The sequence below is a fragment of the Macaca fascicularis genome, chromosome 3 (assembly GCF_037993035.2).
Source record: "Macaca fascicularis isolate 582-1 chromosome 3, T2T-MFA8v1.1".
Classification (NCBI taxonomy): domain Eukaryota; kingdom Metazoa; phylum Chordata; class Mammalia; order Primates; family Cercopithecidae; genus Macaca; species Macaca fascicularis.
The window spans coordinates 97,075,591-97,097,349 of NC_088377.1; the positions used below are offsets into that span (position 1 = coordinate 97,075,591).

General features: G+C 38.3%; 1 protein-coding gene across 7 annotated transcripts in view; it reads right to left on the reverse strand.

The window, feature by feature from the left end:
* BBS9 (Bardet-Biedl syndrome 9) overlaps window positions 1-21,759 on the reverse strand; it is a 489,942-nt gene that overhangs the window by 447,774 nt on the left and 20,409 nt on the right. For all 7 annotated transcript variants that reach the window (XM_045387644.3, XM_065542147.2, XM_005549820.5 and 4 more), the window contains 2 exons: window positions 18,181-18,331; window positions 15,315-15,379 (listed from right to left, as the gene is read on the reverse strand). In XM_045387644.3, the coding sequence (XP_045243579.1) occupies window positions 15,315-15,379; window positions 18,181-18,331 (216 nt within the window). The remainder of the gene's footprint in view (window positions 1-15,314; window positions 15,380-18,180; window positions 18,332-21,759) is intronic.

Here is a 21,759-nt window from a genome sequence, read left to right on the forward strand (position 1 = left end):
ACAGGCGTGAGCCCCCGAGCCGGCCAAATTTTTCAATATTTTTATTAAAAGACTCTTTATTAAAGGTAAATAAAAAGCTTAAGCAACTAATTGATAAGAAAAATTAAATGTGCTAATCTTTTGGCTTGGTTACTATCCTGACCCAAAGGTGAAAAGAAAGCTATCCTAAAGTGTTCATAAAAGGCATGCCCTCAGGCAAAATAGGCTTGCTTCTTTTTCAGATGCAACCACGCTGAGTCCAGGCATAGAGGATACTTTCTTCACCCTATTCCTTAATGGGCTCCACTCTTAACTCAGTAATTTTAGCTAACAAACAGTAGCTAAATTAAGAACACCTGTTGAACTAAAATATGACTTCCTGGAATTTAATTGGCTACTTGAAACTCTTCTATAAAAGAAATTTACATCTATTAAGGAAACCACCATTTTTAAGGATGTCTGCCTGTGTATATTAGAAACTCTTACCATTGTTTTAAATTGGCATAAGTCATATCTTTGATTAAGGTGTCTTTCTGGCCATCTTGTCTTAACTGAATTTTTATGGGAGCACCATTTTTTCCTTGGTTTGAACAAATGATGATACAATATTTAGGCCTAAAATCTTAGCTATGTACTTACGGAATACAATCTTTGTTGTTTGGCCTAAGAGTTGTTATTTTAGAAATGCAAATTTGTTGCCTGGTTAACAATTGCTTAGGGCAATGAAACAAGTAACTGGAAGATTAATAGACCAAATAGGGAAAAGAAAAACTATTTAAAAGCCGGCAAATGAAAATCTTTCATGTCCATGTGTGTTATGCGTCTGTGATAATATTTGGTAAATAAAGCTAATTCTAAAATTGTTGCTAAAATAGGAATGGCTTCAAAATTTTCAGTTAAATATAACAAGATATTTGTTTGACTGTGAGCTGTTTTTGGTTTAGAGCCTCTGGATTTGGGGGTCTGCGTATACGGACATGACGAGGTCAAGAGGCATGTTCTTTTTTTTTATTTAGAGAGAGTCTTCCTCTGTCACCCAGCCTGGAGTGCAGTGGTGCGATCTCGGCTCACTGCAAGCTCCGCCTCCTGGGTTCAAGCCATTCTCCTGCCTCAGCCTCCCGAGTAGCTGGGACTACAGGTGCCCACCACCATGCCCAGCTAATTTTTTGTATTTTTTAGTAGAGACAAGGTTTCATGGTGTTAGCCAGGAAGGTCTCGATCTCCTGACTTCATGATTCGCCTGCCTCGGCCTCCCAAAGTGCTGGGATTACAGGTGTGAGCACCATGCTCAGCCTAGAGACATGTTCTTAGTGCCTAGACCACCAGCTACAAGCCAGAACGAAGCCCAAAATGCTCCCTTCTCCCCTACTTTCCTGCTTGCCTACTGGCTATTTGGGGAGGGGTTGAATCCTCCAGATACACTCTTCACAACTCTGTCTTCTGTTCTGACCTCTGCACCTGGTATGTCAGGACTCAGAGAGGCCTTGACCTTCATAGGCCTCCTGAGTAACACAAGGCTACCTGGCACCCAGAATGACTAAGGGAAAATATTAAGGAGGGTACCTGTGTCATACTTTCAAAATTCTTTTCAGTAATTTAAAATCTTCAGGTCATGTTACGTTAAATTAAGTAATAATCATAAAATGTCTGAGTCATTTGTAAGTTAAAATATTGAAATATTAATTATTAAACATTAGTTTGTCTATATACATTGACATTATGTTTATATGATACAGAAAAACTACATATATTTAGATCTGTTGAAAAACAATAATTTGAAGGACAATCTTTCTAAAAAGATATAAAAATAGTTTTTATCTACAAATACTGATATAAAATTAGTTCAAAATTATTTTCTAGGGTTTTCATCAGAAATTAAGGTTACTAAGAGTTAAAATTTTAGACAGATTTGATAAATTTATTTATGAGATTTTATTAAAATTAGCTTTAGTATTTATAATACACTAACAAAAAAGTAAAATTTGATTTCTCCTTTGAACAAAAATTTTGTGCAGCATTTTCATTCATGCGTTGAGTAAACTGCAAAAAGGAAAAAAAAAAGGAGGAGAAAGAAGAGACGGGTTCATCATGCTGTCTTAGGTCTTATAATTGAAAGACTGAGTCTCCTCTATCAAAGAGTACAGGTTTATTCTTTTAAAAAAAAAAAAGAGTCTTGTAAATATCACTTTGGCTAAATGAATGACCATTATTTTATGGTGACCTGTGATCCAATCTTAGTCAAGTGTAATAAAACCTTTGACAATTTGACGGGCTTCCCAAAATCAAATTTCAGGTCAAAATTAAGTCTCTTTCAACATCTGGGATGCTACAGAGGGCACCTGAAGCAGCCAAAAGAGAGATAAACAGGATTATTTGAAAGGTTAAATTACACGGGAAGCACTGTCAAACAAGAAATGATCTTTAATCTTCAAGTTATATTTTAATGAATATGTTACTAACATATGTTCCAAAATTATATGGGATTTCTAAAATTTTAGTATGTCTGGGCATATGCTATCAGTCACATTTATGGCTATTATATTAAGTTATTGTAGGCCATATAAACGACAAAATTTCCTTGTCAATTATGTCTTTAACTATAATCATTGAAAGTTATTTCCAGAGTTAATTGCTTAATTTTAATGCAGTTACTGAAAACTTTACAAGCACCTAAAATCCTAGAGTATCGTATCTTTAAGGAGGTGCATGAAAGGATAGAAAGGACCCCGACGAGCACTCTTGAATATGGGTTTCTGGTAACTTTAGGATCATATCATTTGGATGGGGTAAGAATTCCCAGAACTTAAGGCTGAGCGCAGTGGCTCACGCTTGTACTCCCAGCACTTTGGGAGGCCGAGGCAGGTGGATCACGAGGTCAGGAGTTTGAGACCAGCCTGGCCAATACAGTGAACCCCATCTCTTCTAAAAATACAAAAATTAGCTGGACGTGGTGGCAGGCACCTGTAATCCCAGCTACCCAGGAGGCTGAGGCAGGAGAGTCGCTTGAACCTGGGAGACAGAGGTTGCACTGAGCTGAGATCATGCCACTGCACTCCAGCCTGGGCAACAGAGCTAGACTACAACTCAAAAAAAAAAAAAGAATTCCCAGAATTTTAATGAACAGACTGACTAGTTTATAAAACTGCAAACCCAAGCAGGACAAAAAGATTCAACACTAAGAAAATATTTTGCCAGATTTTCATTCTAAACCAGACAGTACTGAAATTGTTTATATATATGCAATGTGAACGAACTCCATGATCCAAGTTAAATTACCTAGAACTTTCAGTTACCGGAGGTGTAAATCTAAACTGGAGAAACAACTGTTATTTAAGAGGACATTAAGTCCAACATTAAGCATGGAGTCATGGAGAACCTGGACAGCCACCTTGTGCTTCCTGAGTCCTTAAAGTTTTTGTCATTAAAAGCTCTGCATTCTATGACTCATCATGGAAGAGATAAAATTATCCAAATTACAAAATGTATTAATTGGAAGATGGCTGAATAGGAACAGCTCCGATCTGCAGCTCCCAGTGTGAGAGATGCAGAAGACGGGTGATTTCTGCATTTCCAAGTGAGCTACCTGGGTCATCTCACTGGGACTGGTTGGACAGCGGGTGCAGCCCATGGAGGGCAAGCCGAAGCAGGGGCGGGATGGGGGGCGCATCACCTCACCTGGGAAGCGCAAGGGGTTGGGGGATTTCCCTTTCTTAGCCAAGGGAAGCCAGGACAGATTGTACGTGGAAAAATGGGACACTCCCGCCCAAATACTGCCCTTTTCCAATGGTCTCAGCAAACGGCACACCAGGAGATTATATCCCACGCCTGGCTAGCTGGGTCCCATTCCCACAGACCCTTGCTCACTACTAGTGCAGCAGTCTGAGATCAACCTGCAAGGTAGCAGTCTGACAAGGGGAGGGGCGTCAGCCATTGCTGAGGTTTAAGTAGGTAAACAAGGCGGCCAAGGGAAGCTTGAACTGGGTGGAGCCCACTGCAGCTCAGCAAGGCCTGCTGCCTCTGTAGACTCCACCTCCGGGGGCAGGGCATAGCTGAACAAAAGGCAGCAAAAACTTCTGCAGACTTAAAAGTCCCTGTCTGACAGCTCTAAAGAGAGCAGTGGTTCTCCCAGCATGGTGTTTGGGGTCTGAAAACAGATAGACTGCCTCCTCAAGACTGCTACTCTCCGAGTAGCCTAACTGGGAGACACCTCCCAGGAAGGGCCGACTGACACCTCATACAGGCAGGTGCCCCTCTGGGATGAAGCTTCCAGGGGAAGGATCAGGCAGCAATATTTGGTGTTCTGTGATATTTGCTGTTCTGCAACCTCCGCTGGTGATACCCAGGCAAACAGGATCTGGAGTGGACCTCCAGCATACTCCAACAGATCTGCAGCTGAGGGACCTGACTGTTAGGAGGAAAACTAACAATCAGAAAGGAACAGCATCAACATCAACAACAACAACAAAAAACCCATCTGTAGGTCACTAACATCAAAGACATTGATGGTAGATAAAACCACAAAGATGGGGAGAAACCAGAGCAGAAAAGCTGAAAATTCTAAAAACCAGAGTGCCTCTTCTCCTCCAAAGAATTGCAGCTACTCACCAGCAATGGAACCAAGCTTGGCAGAGAATGAGTTTGACGAGATGAAAGAAGTAGGCTTCAGAAGGTAGGTAATAACAAACTTCTCGGAGGTAAAGGAGGATATTCAAACCCATGGCAAGGAAGCTAAAAACCTTGAAAAAAGATTAGATGAATGGCTAACTAGAATTAACAGTGTAGAAAAGACCTTAAATGACCTGATGGAGCTGAAAACCATGGCACAAGAACTACCTGACGCGTGCACAAGCTTCAATAGCTGATTCGATCAAGTGGAAGAAAGGGTATCAGTGATTGAAGATCAAATTAATGAAATAAAGTGAGAAGATAAGTTTAGATTAAAAGGAGTAAAAAGAAACGAACAAAGTCTCCAAGAAATATGGGACTATGTGAAAAGCTCAAATCTATGTCTGACTGGTGCACCTGAAAGTGACAGGGAGAATGGAACCAAGTTGGAAAACACTCTGCAGGATGTTATCCAGGAGAACTTCCCCAACCTAGCAAGGCAGGCCAACATTCAAATTCAGGAAATAGAGAATACCACAAAGATACTCCTCGAGAAGAGCAACTCCAAGACACATAATTGTCAGATTCACCAAGGTTGAAATGAAAGAAAAAATGTTAAGGGCAGCCAGAGAGAAAGGTCAGGTTACCCACAAAGGGAAGCCCATCAGACTAACAGCAGATCTCTCAGCAGAAACTCTACAAGCCAGAAGAGAGTGGGGGCCAATATTCAACATTCTTAAAGAAAAGAATTTTCAACCCAGAATCTCATATCCAGCCAAATTAAGCTTCACGAGTAAAGGAGAAATAAAATCCTTTACAGACAAGCAAATGCTGAGCGATTTTGTCACCACCAGGCCTGCCTTAAAAGAGTTCCCGAAGGAACCACTAAACATAGAAAGGAACAACAAGTATCAGCCACTGCAAAAACATGCCAATTTGTAAAGACCATCAATGCTAGGAAGAAACTGCATCAATTAACAAGCAAAATAACCAACTAACATCACGACATGATTAAATTCACACATAACAATATTAACCTTAAATGTAAGTGGCCTAAATGACCCAATTAAAAGACACAGACTGGCAAATTGGATAAAGCGTCCAGACCTATCAGTGTGCTGTATTCAGGAGACCCATCTCACATGCAGAGACACACATAGGCTCAAAATAAAGGGATGGAGGAAGATCTACCAAACAAATGGAAAGCAAAAAAAAAGCAGGGGTTGCAATCCTAGTCTCTGATAAAACAGACTTTAAATCAACAAAGATCAAAGGAGACAAAGAAGGCCATTACATAATGGTAAAGGGATCAATTCAACAAGAAGAGCTAACTATGCTAAATATACATACACAATACAGGAGCACTCAGATTCATAAAGCAAGTTCTTAGAGACCTACACACAGACTTAGACTCCCAGACCATCATAATGTGAGACTTTAACACCCCACTATCAATATTAGACAGATCAACAAGACAGAAGATTAACAAGGATATCCAGGACTTCAACTCAGCTGTGCACCAAGTGTACCTAATAGACATCTAAAGAACTCTCCACCCCAAATCAACAGAAAATATATTCTTCTCAGCACCACATCACACCTATCCAAAAATTGACCACATAATTGGAAGTAAAACACTCCTCAGCAAATGCAAAAGAACAGAAATCATAACAAATTGTCTCTCAGACCACAGTACAATCCAATTAGAACTCAGGATTAAGAAACTCACTCAAAACTGCACAACTACATGGAAACTGAACAATATGCTCCTGAATGACTACTGGGTACATAACAAAATGAAGGCAGAAATAAAGATGCTCTTTGAAACCAATGAGAACAAAGACACAACATACCAGAATCTCTGGGACACATTTAAAGTAGTATGTAGAAGGAAATTTATAGCACTAAATGCCCACAAGAGAAAGCAGGAAAGATCTAAAATAGACACCCTAACATCACAATTAAAAGAACTAGAGAAGCAAGAGCAAACATATTCAAAAGCTAACAGAAGGCAAGAAATAACTAAGATCAGAGTAGAACTGAAAGAGATAGAGACACAAAAAATCCTTCAAAAAAATCAAAAGAGCAAACATATTCCAAAGCTAACAGAAGGCAAGAAATAACTAAGATCAGAGTAGAACTGAAAGAGATAGAGACACAAAAAATCCTTCAAAAAAATCAATGAATCCAGGAGCTGGTTTTTTGAAAAGATCAACAAAATTGATAGACCACTAGCAAGACCGATAAAGAAGAAAAGACAGAAGAATCAAATAGATGCAACAAAAAATTATAAGGGGGATATCACCACCAATCCCACAGAAATACAAACTACCATCAGAGAATACTATAAACACCTCTATGCAAATAAACCAGAAAATCCAGAAGAAACTGAAAAATTCCTGGACACATACACCCTCCCAAGACTAAACCAGGAAGAAGTTGAATCTCTGAATAGACCAATACAGGTTCTGAAATTGAGACAATAATTAAGAGCCTACCAACCAAAAAACGTCCAGGACCAGATGGATTCATAGCTGAATTCTATAATAGGTACAAAGAGGAGCTGGTACCATACCTTCTGAAACTATTCCAACCAACAGAAAAAGAAGGAATCCTCCCTAACTCATTTTATGAGGCAAGTATCATCCTGATACCAAAGCCTGGCAGAGACACAAAAACAAAAACAAAAAAATTTAGACCAATATTCCTTATGAACATCGACACAAAAATCCTCAATAAAATACCAGCAAACCGAATCCAGCAGCACATCAAAAAGGTCATCCACCACGATCAAATCGACTTTCATCCCTGGGATGCAAGGCTGGTTCAACATACGCAAATCAATAAACATAAATCCATCATATAAACAGAACCAATGACAAAAACCACGTAATTATCTCAATAGATGCAGAAAAGCCCTCTACAAAATTCAACAGCCCATTATGCTAATAATAAACTTATAAACTTCATGCTCAAATAAACTAGGTATTGATGGAACGTGTCTCAAAATAGTAAGAGCTACTTATGAAAAACCCACAGCCAATGTCATACTGAACGGGCAAAAACTGGAAGCATTCCCTTTGAAAATTGGCACAAGACAGGGATGCCCTATTCAACATAGTGTTGGAAGTTCTGGCCAGGGCAATCAGGCAGGAGAAAGAAATAAAGGGTATTCAATTAGGAAAAGAGGAAATAAAATTGTCCCTGTTTACAGCTGACATGATTGTATATTTAGAAAACCCTGGGCGACATAGCGAGACTCCGTCTCAAAAAAAAAAAAGAAAACCCCATCGTCTCAGCCCAAAATCTCCTTACCATGATAAGCAACTTCAGCAAAGTCTCAGGATACAAAGTCAATGTGCAAAAATCACAAGCATTCCTATACACCAATAACAGACAGAGAGCCAAATCATGAGTGAACTCCCATTCACAATTGCTTCAAAGAGAACAAAATACCTAGGAATCCAACTTACAAGGGATGTGAAGGACCTCTTCAAGGAGAACTACAAACCACTGCTCAACGAAATACAAGAAGACACAAACAAATGGAAGAACATTCCATGCTCATGGATAGGAAGAATCAATATAGTCAAAATGGTCACATTGCCCAAGGTAATTTATAGATTCAATGCCATCACCATCAAGCTACCAATGACTTTCTTCACAGAATTGGAAAAAACCACTTTAAAGTTCATATGGAACCAAAAAAAGAACCTGCATTGCCAAGACAATCCTAAGCAAAAAGAACAAACTGCAGGCATCACGCTACCTGACTTCAAACTATACTACAAGGCTACAGTAACCAAAACAGCATGGTACTGGTACCAAAACAGAGATATAGACCAATGGAACAGAACAGAGTCCTCAGATATAACACCACACATCTACAAACATCCAACCTTTGACAAACCTGACAAAAACAAGAAATGGGGTAAGGATTCCCTATTTAATAAACGATGCTGGGAAAACTGGCTAGCCATATGCAGAAAGTTGAAACTGGATCCCTTCCTTACACCTTATACAAAATTAATTCAAGATGGATTAGAGACTTAAATGTTAGACCCAAAACCATAAAAACCCTAGAAGAAAACCTAGGCAATACCACTCAGGACATAGGCATGGGCAAGGACTTCATGATTAAAACACCAAAAGCAATGGCAACAAAAGCCAAAATTGACAAATGAGACCTAATTAAACTAAAGAGCTTCTGCACAGCAAAAGAAACTACCATCAGAGTGAACAGGCAACCTACAGAATGGGAGAAAATTTTTGCAATCTACCCATCTGACAAAGCACTAATATCCAGAATCTACAAAGAACTTAAACAAATTTACAAGAAAAAAACAAACAACCCTACAAAAAAGTGGGCAAAGAATATGAACAGACACTTCTCAAAAGAAGACATCTATGCAGCCAACAGACACATGAAAAAATGCTCATCATCACTGGTCATCAGAGAAATGCAAATCAAAACCACAATGAGATACCATCTCACACCAGTTAGAATGACGATCATTAAAAAGTCAGGAAGCAACAGATGCTGGAGAGGATGTGAAGAAACAGGAACGGTTTTACACTGTAGTTGGGACTGTAAACTAGTTCAACCATTGTGGAAGATAGTGTGGCAATTCCTCAAGGATCTGGAACCAGTAATACCATTTGACCCAGTGATCCCATTACTGGGTATATACCCAAAGGATTATAAATCATGCTACTATAAAGACACATGTACACATATATTTTCTGCAGCACTATTCACAATAGCAAAGACTTGGAACTAACCCAAATGTCCAACAATAATAGACTGGATCAAGAAAATGTGGCCCATATACACCATGGAATACTACATAGTCATAAAAAAGAATGAGTTCACGTCCTTTGCAGGGACATGGATGAAGCTGGAAACCATCATTCTGAGCAAACTATCACAAGGACAGGAAACCAAACACTGCATGTTCTCACTCATAACTGGGAATTGAACAATGAGAACACTTGAACACAGGGCAGGAACATCACATACTGGGGCCTGTCATGGGGTGGAGGGCAGGGGGAGGGATAGCATGAGGAGAAATACCTAATGTAAATCACAAGTTAATGGGTGCAGCAAACCAACATGGCACATGTATACTATATAACAAATCTGCACGTTGTGCACATGTACCCTAGAACTTAAATTTTAAAAAAAAAAAAAGGTATTAATTGGTGTGGTGACTGTTCCATATTGCTAAAATAGTTTACAACCAATGTTTGCTTTGTCAAACCCATATTCCTGGAAAGACAACCAAAATTTCAGGTACATTTCTGCTAGCTGATGAGCCATTTAAACACTTATAGAAAGATTTCATTCAATTGTCATTTTCAATGCATGTTTTCTGGTTGTATAAAAGCTTTCCCATGCAAGAGGGCTGATAACATTAGCTCTATTTGTCAAAGTATATTTTCATCAGGTAAAGAAAGCTCTTCTCAGTCCACTTACTGAGGAAAATCAATCCCTTCAAATTCTAGAACCCAAGATTGAATCTTCTGAGAATACCAGAGAAAGGCTGCCCTTAACATCTACATTGCAGCAAAACTTTGCGACCTTGAAATTTTGAGCTAATAATCTCACAACTCAAAAGGGCCCCTCCACTCTTGGAACTGTATACACATTGGAAATCTTAAAGTAAAGCTAAACAGGAAAGTTTCTCCCCAGAAGAAGATGGCATCCATGATACAGACAGCTTTTTCTCAAGATCACGGATCAAGACTTTTCTGCTATCAGGAGAGTTCTACCTATTTTTTTCTTGCTTATGCTTCCATGAGCAATAGAAGTGAAAAGAGGGTCTATTGTGTGCATTCACAGGGTATACTTTCATTTGTGAAGGATTTTGCAGCCAGCCTTATACATGGATAATCTTATGCCACAATAGATAAAAGATGAAGGCCTAATGCGGGTGAGAAGGTGAGAAATTTTAATGACACATTTGTTGCCTCATAATCAGTCAGAAACAGGACACTGGTCCACTCCTCTTAACCTACATCATAGGTTAAAGAGAACATTTCCAATAAGTCTTCATTCTTCTAAATAGGCATCATTTGTTAGGTCTCCTTTTCCATGGTTTGAAGTAAATGAGGTAATGATTAGAAATTTATCCCTCATGATAGGCTTTATAGCAGATTCTACCCTAAAGGCTACAATCACATAATGGACTTTATATTCTCTTATGAAAGTTATGCTAAATAATAGAACTGCTCTAGATTACTTACTGGCTAAATAGCAGTATCTGTGCACTTGCTGGCATTTCTTGTTGACCATGGAGAAATGCATCACATTGGGCATTATAGAGATTCAGTTGTAGAGGACTAAGGAAGAGACTGTTTATTTAAAACGAACAGACTCTTTATCTAGCTCATTCTTTGATCTATTTAATTTTAGTTGGTTTGGTTCATGGGGACCCTGGCTAAGAAGCATGCTCCAAACTCTAGGTATTATCCTTCTGATAGTCAAAATAGTAATCTCCTTAGTGTGCTATATTCTCTCAAAAGTTTTAAATGTTTGCATGCAGCCATCTCTAGAGTGCCACATGATCTCTCTTCAACTAGGACAAGAGCTTAAAAAGATGTGTGACCATGAGGGTACTGTAACCTATGAATGACATCCTGAGATCAGAAACCCAAAATTGATGTTAACTGAGAGTAGAATTAAGGCCCTAAGTTTTGGTCACACTTACCTATGTGAGAATCTGACTAAAAGGGTAAATTTTCTAAATCAAATTATGGAAGGCCATTGTTTTGGACTAACCTCATGCACTAGGTCCCAACAGACAAGACCAAGACAAAATGAAGTCACTCACGCTAAATGTGACACAATCAAACTAATATCTCAAGGAAACACATAGCTCCTAGAACAGACCAGGTTTTGTTTTTCTCCTATAAACAGGACATTCCAGCATAAGGAAGTACCCTCTACTCTAACCTTTACAAAAAAAAAAAACCTGAATTCCTTGTTCCAACCTTACAAAACTCACTGTTCTGCTATTTCCCAGTGGGTTTTGAGATGAAATAAGAACATTTACGATGGTGATAGTGACATCAATGACTAGTTTTGGTCAATCTCTCAAAATTGAGAGGATGACCAAGAGGGGAAAATTGTTAAATCAAGTTTAGCCTAAAGCTGCCTCCTTACATATTTTAAGTTCAGCCAAAAGGTTTCTCTGTACATAGTGAACTATAACCTAAACGGAGGTATAAATAGACTGCAACCTACTCTTGTGCCAATCACTGAGTTTTCGCCGAAGGAGGCCAATTGTTCAAACTATGTTCAAATAAGGTAAACATCAAGCTGTAACCAAGTTGACCGTTTCTGTACCTCATTCCATTTTCTGTATATCACTTACCCTTTTCTGTCTGTCACTTTCCTTTTTCCGTCTATAAATCATCTTCTACCATTTGGCTGCGGTACCATTGGCTTCTACCATTTGGCTTCTACCATTTGGCTGCTTCTACCATCTTCTACCATTTGGAGTCTCTCTGAGCCTACTATGGTTCAAGAGGCTGCCCAATTCACAAATCATTCTTTGCTCAATTAAACTGTTAAATTTCATTTGACTAAGATTTTTCTTTTAACAACATCTACAACCAGATCAATCCCTCTGAATAAGAAAAGCACTTATATACATGCCTGCTAGCCAAAATGCAAGCAGGAACATTAGGAACTCATGTCAATGAACATAGGTGTCAGCAGCCAATATTTAAACAAACTTGGCATGAAATGACATTAGGCTTTGTGTAAAAACTCCAAATGCATTGATACATCTTAAATTTCAGGTAATAGCACTTTAAAACTTAATAATGCAACTATGGAGAAAAACACAATTTTCCTTAGATAACTACCTTGGAATAAAATAAGTATTTGGAAATCTAATATTTCTGACCATTTTCTCCCTAAAAAGGCATCAGTGACATAATATTAAAGTTATTTACATAGGTTTTACCCTGGGATATATGGACTGAATATAGCATATACGATTATAGTCTACATAAAATTATTATAAAGTTTCAATTCAAAAATACATGAATATTCAAACATTTATGCAACAGGCCTTACTTAAACAAGATCTGATTTAAACCAAAAAATTCTCTGGAAAATCAAAGGTCACTTTGACAACAGTTTTCAGTGCAATTTCAGGTAACTGCTGAGCAATCTAAGGACGTTAAACGCAAAGCCATTACAGATTAAGTAAAGGTGCACTGCATTAAATAACCAAGTTAGATTACATAAGCCTGTCAAAAGTAAAGAACCACATCTTTTTTGCCCTCCTCATGGAAACCATTAAAATTCTATAAATATGTCAGATGCTTACTAAATGCTTCTTGAGAAGTACACATTTTTTTGGAAAATAATATTTAAAACAACATAATCAGTATGGCTTACACTCACACATCTGTAACCAATTATTCAGAAACTGAAGCCCATCAGAAAGAAATCTGAGATGCCATGTGATGCTTTCTCTTCACCAGAGTATGATAAGATAGGCCAACTTCAGGTCAGCAAGACCCTGTTTTTTCTCTATATTAAGCATACATTTGATGACACATAACCCACCAAAAAGAAGTTAGCAAAATAGCCTCTGACTATTAAGGGTTGTTAGGTATGTCCAGGAGACTGACCTTAGAAGGTCTCCTCTGGTTTGCCTCAAAGCTTTTTTAGAAAACAAAAAATATTTGAGAAGGGAGCAGTTGAGAAAAAGGATGTCAAGTTCAGCTCACACATTTATCTGCTGACACTAGGGGTTTCACTTAAATTAGAAAATATTTGTGCTTCCCCTGTTACAGTAAAAGCTAGGTAAAAGTTCAGTCTGGAACTTCAAGAAATATATTCAAGAGAACAAAAACATTAACTTCCCATGCTTCTCAATGTAAGCCAAGCCAGGAAAAACATACAAATTGTCAGCCCACAAATATCGAAAGAGGCTGAAGAAATGAGAGACAGAAGGGAAGTGAGGTGGGGCAAAAGAGAATGTAGTTTGGACAACTCTTGGTGCCCAGAGAATACAAAGCTTTTAAATGAACACAAAGAATAAAAGAGCAATAATATCACCATTCCCATAGCAAATAACTTTCTTTTTCAACACTTACTTGAAGGAGGATACCAATGTGCCATAAACAAATTGTCACCTACTATGCCAGTTTCTTTCAGTAGGTTTTTTTGATAAGTACACATTTTATCCCTTGTCTGTGCTCTAAGCCCCAGTGGAACTCCAGAGGCGTCTCTTTCTGGCCCATAGTTGGAGCAAGACCAGGGAAGGCCTAGTGTCTAATCAAATTTCTAGTTTCTAAGATACCCTCCTCTCTGCCCTGCTTAGCACCCCCCATGGAGCCTTCAGAAGGAACTAATTCCCAAAGAAGTATTCTGGGTAACTATAACTGTAGGCAAGTTCTCCTCCATGGCTTGTGTATCCCACTTAGAAAAATAACAGGCTTACGGTCAAAAACAGAGGAACAACTAGACCCATGCAATAAAGTAACCTATATCGTATGATAATACCTTCTCCATTTACTCCGGCATACTAAATAAATGCCCTGTCACTAGGAGGAGCAACATGAAACCATGTCCTTTACCATAAAATCAATGACAGCACACTTTATCAGGCCTCTGACATAAACAGCGTGGGAAATAAAATGATAGTGTAACAGAGAAGGGGATGAAAACAGCACATGGTGAAGAATAAAGAAAGTCACTGTCAGTTGCCTCAGCACTACCCAGAAATTTGTTCATTCATTCATTCAGCAAGTATTTACTGGATGTCCACCACACACCATGCCAGGTTAGCAAGCCTGCCTTAGAAATCTGAAAGATCACCCTGAAAAGAGACTGCCTAAGAATTTCCAACTCAGTGAGTAAATATGCATCATTACTCAAATTGAAAGCAAAATACAAAGAAAGCCCAAATCAAGAGAATAAGTCTGAGAAATCCAAATCCTAGAAGCTAACATTTACAGCAAGCTCCAAAGGAGAGGATCTCTGGTATACGGAACAGCCTCACAGACACTTAGTTTTCTCATACCCATAAAAAAATGCCCCCAACACTGACATCCATTAAAATAACTCTCAACTTGAACTAAACTTACCTAATAACTGAAATAAAAATTTTTAAGTTATATCTTACATTTAATAAAGGCCAAAATAAAATATAATGAAAACCAAACCACATACTATAATTTTAATAAAAACCAAACCACATACTATACTTGTACCCACAGAACCATGTCAGAGAATAAAACCTGATGAAGTCTGACTAAGTGAAGACAACCAAAAACCAAGAAATTGGAACTGTAAAGAGAAAATACTTGAGGTTCACCAAAGAAAATGTACTTCAAACCACTATGACTTAGCATCTAATCAATTTTGTTATTGTAGAACATTTCTTAAGACTCAAGTGTCCTAAGTACCCAGAATTGGCCTATATTAGTCACAGGCAATCCTGGAAACAATTCTGGAGAGGCAGGTGATTAAGAGGAATCCTCTGCTAGAAAGATATGTATACACAGAAATGGTAGACCATGAAAATGTAATAGTCTAAGTATCTGAAAGAATAAATGAAAAATGGGAAAATGCTAACCAAGACAAGAAAATATTCAACTAAATGTTTTGTGTTCTCTACCAAGTCGGCACTAGGGAATATCTATTCTTATATAACATTAAGCCCAATTTGTAATATAAATTCTACATTGGTAAAAATGTTTCTTACCTGAGACAGAGTAGACACAAAGTTTTCTAGAATGTAACACAGCCAAATGTAGCATTTCAGTACCTCTGAAAAACAGAGAAAGTTTTTAAAGTTTTGCAATATTAGTTTTAGATATAACCAAAAAGTTGTAAAATAATTTCAAAACCATCTCATAACCACAGCCACTGTGAGTAAACAAAACAATTCATTAGATAACATTCTAAACTGAAAAATAAATATAATGATAAACAACCAATCTGACAACCCAGAGGCTCAAGTACTCTGCCTCAAGGCACTGCCTTCAGATTGAAGCCAACAGAGCTTCCAACAAAAAGGTCAGATCTCAGGTCCCTCCCTAAGTGCTATTTCTTTCAATAAAGAAATCCAAGTTCTAGTCCTGGCTTTCTGACTAATTCACCTGTGACTTTGGGCAAGTCACTTAAATCTCCCTGAGCCTATTTCTCATGAAAAATAAAAGGTTCAATGAAATGAAATAAAATAATGTGAAATCATCTTGTAAAGGTTAAAACATCACAAAACACCAACCATTGTTAGAAGTAGCATATATATCACTTCCATCTCTGAAATTTTATTAAAAGTATTGAAAATATTTCCATTTGGACTAAATCTCAAATAGAAATAAACTACCAATATCACCACTACGATTCCCAGCCTATCTCAAGTGGTTTCCAGAAACAGTAGCATGGCACAGTCTAGAGATCCTAAATTCAGTTTTCAAGGATCAAGCCAGGGGTTGTTAATGAGTAAAGGGTGTAAATGGCTGTGATTAACTGGAGACTGAGACCAGACTAAAGGAGGTGGCTATTACTTGGTTCTGGGCTTGTGGCCAGAGCCCCACATTTTTCAAGAAAAGCCAGAAAGCAGGGGTTTTATGTGAAATCTCTTGGTTCTTAAATGTTGACAGCTCTTTTAAATTTAAAATACTAAGCAGGTAGCCAGGTGTAGTGGCTCACACCTGTAATCCCAGCACTTTGGGAGGCTGAAGGGGGTGGATCTCCTGAGGTCAGAAGTTCGAGACCAGCCTGGCCAACATGGTGAAACCCCGTCTCTACTAAAAATACAAAAATTAGCCAGGCATGGTTGCAAGTGCCTGTAGTCCCAGCTACTTGGAAGGCTGAGGCAGGAGAATTGCTTGAACCTGGGAGGCGGAGGTTGCAGTAAGCTGAGATCACGCCATTGCACTCCAGTCTGGGTGATGAGAGTGAAACTCCATCTCGAAATACAGTACAATACAATACAACACAACACAATACAATACAATACAATACAATACAATACAATACAATACAATACAAAGCAGGCTCACATGTACAAGCAGGCCTCCAGTGTGCAACCCCTGATACAGACTCTGTTCAAAATTGCAAGGACTATAATCGAAGTCTGCAGACCTAGATGGGGGTTCTGACTCTGCACCTTACTGTACGTATGATCATTTAAACTTTCAGAGTGTTAGTATCTTATTTACAAATAAGAATCTTATTAGATAACATCTGTAAAACATTGTTAAAATTAATATATACTCATAATTTGCTCTACTAGTAGAAAATGCAAATATACATGACTATCACATAATCAGTATCACCTTTGGAAATTTTGTATATGTGCCCTGGACATTCAAAATGAGTTTTCCACCATGCTCAGGAAAAGAGCATGATGTCACAGAAAGGCCTAGTATTCTATCTACTTATTAACGTTAACTTCCTCCCCTTCCAATGTGATCACATAGATGAGGGCTAGACTTAAAGACTACTATACAGAAAGTCTATTGGCTGTGTTTCAGTTTTTTTAATGGTAAGGTAAAAACGGTTTTCAGAGGGAAGAATGCTTTTGTCTCCTTACTTTGTAAATCCATCACATCTAATATGTCCCAGGTACATGATAGGCACCTAATCATCATCTGCTTTTAGATGAAGTAGACATTTACCAACCACATCAGTCACAAAGCATAAAAGTCTCATCTCATATCCTAGCCTAAAGCATCTAAGCTACAGCTTCCCAACAGAATAAAACATATCTCACTAGAAGAGGGTGAGTGGTTGTTTGGTTTTCAAGCAGGAGTTAGGGCCCTGACAAATGGCCCCTGGGGCCAATAAATTATGATAAACAAATGCAGAATGCCAAAATCCAGAGCTTAGGGCACTGCCCAGATTTAAAAAGGCAAAAGGGAGCTCAAAAAGAGGAGGCAAATCAACTCTGGCTACTTGATAAGTGTTCATCATACTTTTAAATGATTAAGAAATGCAAGCTTAATTATAAGACAGCTTGTGTATGAAAATAAGAGGATCAGCAATATAATCAGTAAATAAAAAGCAGACATATTACCCAAAGTTCAAACTAATAAATGTTTTTCTAAAATAAATTAGATTTAAGAATAAAGTACTTTGAAACAAAGCTCTTGTAGGGGGAAGACTTACTTCTTAGGTTGAACTGACTTCTTTCAAGAAACGATAGGGTCTCTCTACCCCAAATAAGTATTCATTTTAAAACCTCAACGCTATGAACCAAAAAGTAATGGTTATCTGCTACTTCATCTAATTATAAATGGACACTTATATAACTTTAAATAAGTAGATACTTCTTATTTATTTCTTTATTTGGTTATTTTCAAAAGCTTATCTCTTTGTCTTTAAGCTTCTGATAATGTCAGGCATCTTAAGTCTATTACTATTAAAAGGCCCTAAATTATTATATCTTAAATGTATAGCTTCCACATAAAAAGCATGCCATACATGAGAAACACCTAGGTGACAATATCCAGAAAATATATTTAATTCATGGATGGTCTTCTTTGAAAAATGCACAAAAGTGACCCAGCAAAGGATTGACATACTCCAAGTAAAATACCAGAATTAGTGGGCTTACTTACGAAACAAACTTTCCTACTTCCACTTGAAGTACTGGATCTCGTAGATCCACTTCTAGAAGCAAATCTTCAGCTTGAGCTCCATCTCCTGTTTTTGCAGGATGGGGGCTAAAGATCCTTAGGTATCCCATAAAGCTACCCACAATTATTTTATCTGTAGAGAGTTTTAAAAAAAAAAAAAAAAAAAAAGAGGAAGAAACAAACATTAGCAAATCTCTTAAGAAATAAGCTTTCTAATGTATAAAAGATAAATCTAAAAATTAAAAGAATTCAGTCTTGCTTTATATACAAAGGCCACTGTGTCAAAGAAGGTATAATTAAAGTGTACTTATTTTAATAACACACAAGCTTTCATAAATAGCTTTACATCCCTACAGTCAAATGTACTAACATATTGCATTTTTTCCTAAACCTTTATTTGGTATCGAAGTCATAATTTAACTCAATCAAAGCAAGCTCCTTTATCAAAGGACTAGTAAAATGTTGTAAACTGATTCCATCATAGAGGCCAACTCTATAACTGGTTATGGCTGTTGAAAACACTGTATTAAAAAGGATTCTGAGTTGTCACTAGATAGAGTGCCTTGATTAGCAATGCCTCATCTTAAGTACAAGAAGGGGAAATGATAGAATGGGTGTTATAAGTTAAATTGTGTCCCCCCAAAAAAAGGTATGTTAAAGTCATAACCCCAGGTACCTCTGAATGTGACCTGATTTGGAAACAGAGTCTTTGCAAATGTAATCAAGTTAAAATGAGGTAACAGTTAATTAGGTGTGTGATTGAACTCAATTAATGTCCTTTAAGAGGACAGAACAGAGACAAAGAGGGAATGCCATGCAAAGCTGGGTGCAGTGGCATGCCTCTTTAGTCCCAGCTACTTGGGAGGCTGAGGTGGAAGGATTGCTTAAGCCAAGGAGTTCAAAGCTGCAGTGAGCTATAATCGTGCCACTGTACTCTAGCCTGGGCGAAAGAACAAGACCTTGTCACTGGGAAAAAAAAAAAAAAAAAAAAAAAACGCTGGGTGCAATGGCTCACGCCTGTAATCCTAGCACTTTGGGAGGCCAAGGCAGGCGGATCACCTGAGGTCAGGAGTTCGAGACCAGTCTGGCCAACACGTTGAAACCCTGTCTCTACTAAAAATACAAAAATTATCTGGGTGTGGTGGCGCATCTGTAATCCCAGCTACCCAGGAGGCTGAGGCAGGAGAATCGCTGGAATCCAGGAGGTGGAGGCTGCAGTGAGCCGAGATAGTGCCACTGTACTCCAGCCTGGGTGACAGAGCGAGACTCCATCTCAAGAAAAAAAAAAAATCCTCATAATAACCCTATGAGAGAGGTATAATCTTGGGAACTTCAATACTGGAGACTTACAAGGTCTCTAGAGTCATGCCCATTCCTGTCCCCACTAAAGGCTTGTTTAGTTCAACTCTGCCTGCATTTGGGAAAGCTATCTTACATTCATTTCAGTACCTTCTGTACTTAAATTTATCAGTTTCCTGCCACTTGTGGCCAAAAAAAAAAGATAACTGATATAGAAATGAGCACTAAAAAATAAACTGCAGGCATGAAAACATGCAAGCATATTTGGAATTGGTTCTTTTTTTTTTTTTTCCTTTGAGATAGGGTCTCACTCTGTTGCCCAGCCTTGAGTACTGTGATGCAATCACAGCTCATTGCAGCCTCAACCTCCCAGGCTCAATTGATCCTCCCACCTCAGCCTCCTGAGTAGCTGGGAATACAGGCATGTGCCACCATGCCCAGCTAATTTTTGTACTTTTTGTAGGGATATGGTTTCGACATGTTATCCGGGCTGGTCTCAAACTTCTGGACTCAAGCCATCTACCTGCCTTGGCCTCCAAAGTATGGGAATTGGTTCTTGACCTGAAATGGGGTACAAAACAGTAAGATTCCTTGTGGGGACAAGAGTGACTTTATTTTAAATGCTAATCTGCCATGTGACTCCTGACTAAACTCAAGTCAAAGAACTCCTCCAAGATCTCTAGTTGATGTATTACTCTTTATGCAGAAACACCTATTCATTAAGTTTTGCCTTTCCTCCAAAACAGCACTTTATATTGCTGTATATATCATAGGCTGTGACACTCATAGCCACCTACACATTCTTTCCAGAGCATGTATACTTTTATTCCCCAAGATACAAGCCCTAGGCCTGGGGGTTGTGGTGTGGAGAGCTACCTGTCTTGCAACTGCCCAGGACATTTCTGCCCATAAGTTCACCTAATAAATCACCGTATACTGACAAACTGGATTTGTCTGCCTCAATCTTTGGTTCTCAGCTCCTTCAGTATTTGGGGGCCACTTTAAATAAATGCCCTTTCACAGAACACTCTCATTCATGTTCTAGGTGGGGTTAAGTAGCACTGCACATTGTAACAGAACAATTAATCAAGTTATCATCTCTAGTCATCTGAGACTCTGTGCCCACTGCAGGTGAAACTCTAGTAGACCGGAAAGCTGCTGCCATAGGCAACTGAACAAGGAGGAACACCAAACCACAAGTAAGATAGCTTTATCGAAGGGCACTGGATAATTTAAAATAAAAGAATGATAGGTTTAAATCTCAAAATTGTCATCTAAGGGTAAAGAATAAACTCAGGGTCTTTGGTACTCTGCAGAAACATTTCTCACCACTTACAACTCAGTGGGGCTTAACCACTGAGAAGCTAATTCAGAGACTGATTCTTTAAGTTTTAAATTACAATAACAAATGACTTGACAAATCTCTCCAGCCTTCTTAAGTAAAAGTAAAGGCACTGATCAGGAAGAATGGAATTATACTGTCATAATGGAGTCCAGAAGGGTTGGGGAAGACTTAAACCTCTAAACCTTCCTAAAATATTCCCCACTAAGCTTCCCATGTATCCTGTCTGCCCTAAATCCCCACTTTTACTCACTAAACAACCAAGACTCATGGATAGGTCAATATAGCCCTATCTTCAGGGATAAGAGGAGGTCAGGATGGCCAAGTCCACAAGGTAACAAGCTAACCCACTGAAACAAAATGTATATGTATGATTATTAAAATACTTTGCAGGACTATTATAGTAACCAGATCTCAGATAAGTCTGACTCTCACAGATTTCAAGCTACAATTAAATATGGGACTCCCCAGGAATTAATGAACATGCAGGCATTAAATGAAAAGCCATTAGTCTCATTTGCTTTCTACTCCAATTCTAGTAATAAACTTTCCCTCTAAGCCACAGGTTGGCATATAATCTAAATGATATTATTCAGATCCTCTCTCTCCCCCTCATTCTCACTATCTCTCTCAAGAGTCTGAATCTTGAGTTGAGAGAATTAGGAAAGTAAGCACCACTTTAAATGCATGGCGTGTTCAGTTTCAATTGTACTATCAAGATTAACAAGGAATCTTTCTGTGTTTTACTCGGCTTCTTCTAAAGTAATTTCAGGAACCCTGCAACTCTTCTCTCACTGTCTGATCACCTAAAAGAAAAGTAGAGGTCAACTGACATTACTGTTTCAACTTTCCAACTTGACCCGCAAATTTCACTACATCTGTAAAGATTCTTACCTTCTTTCCTCTGTCACTGTGGAAAA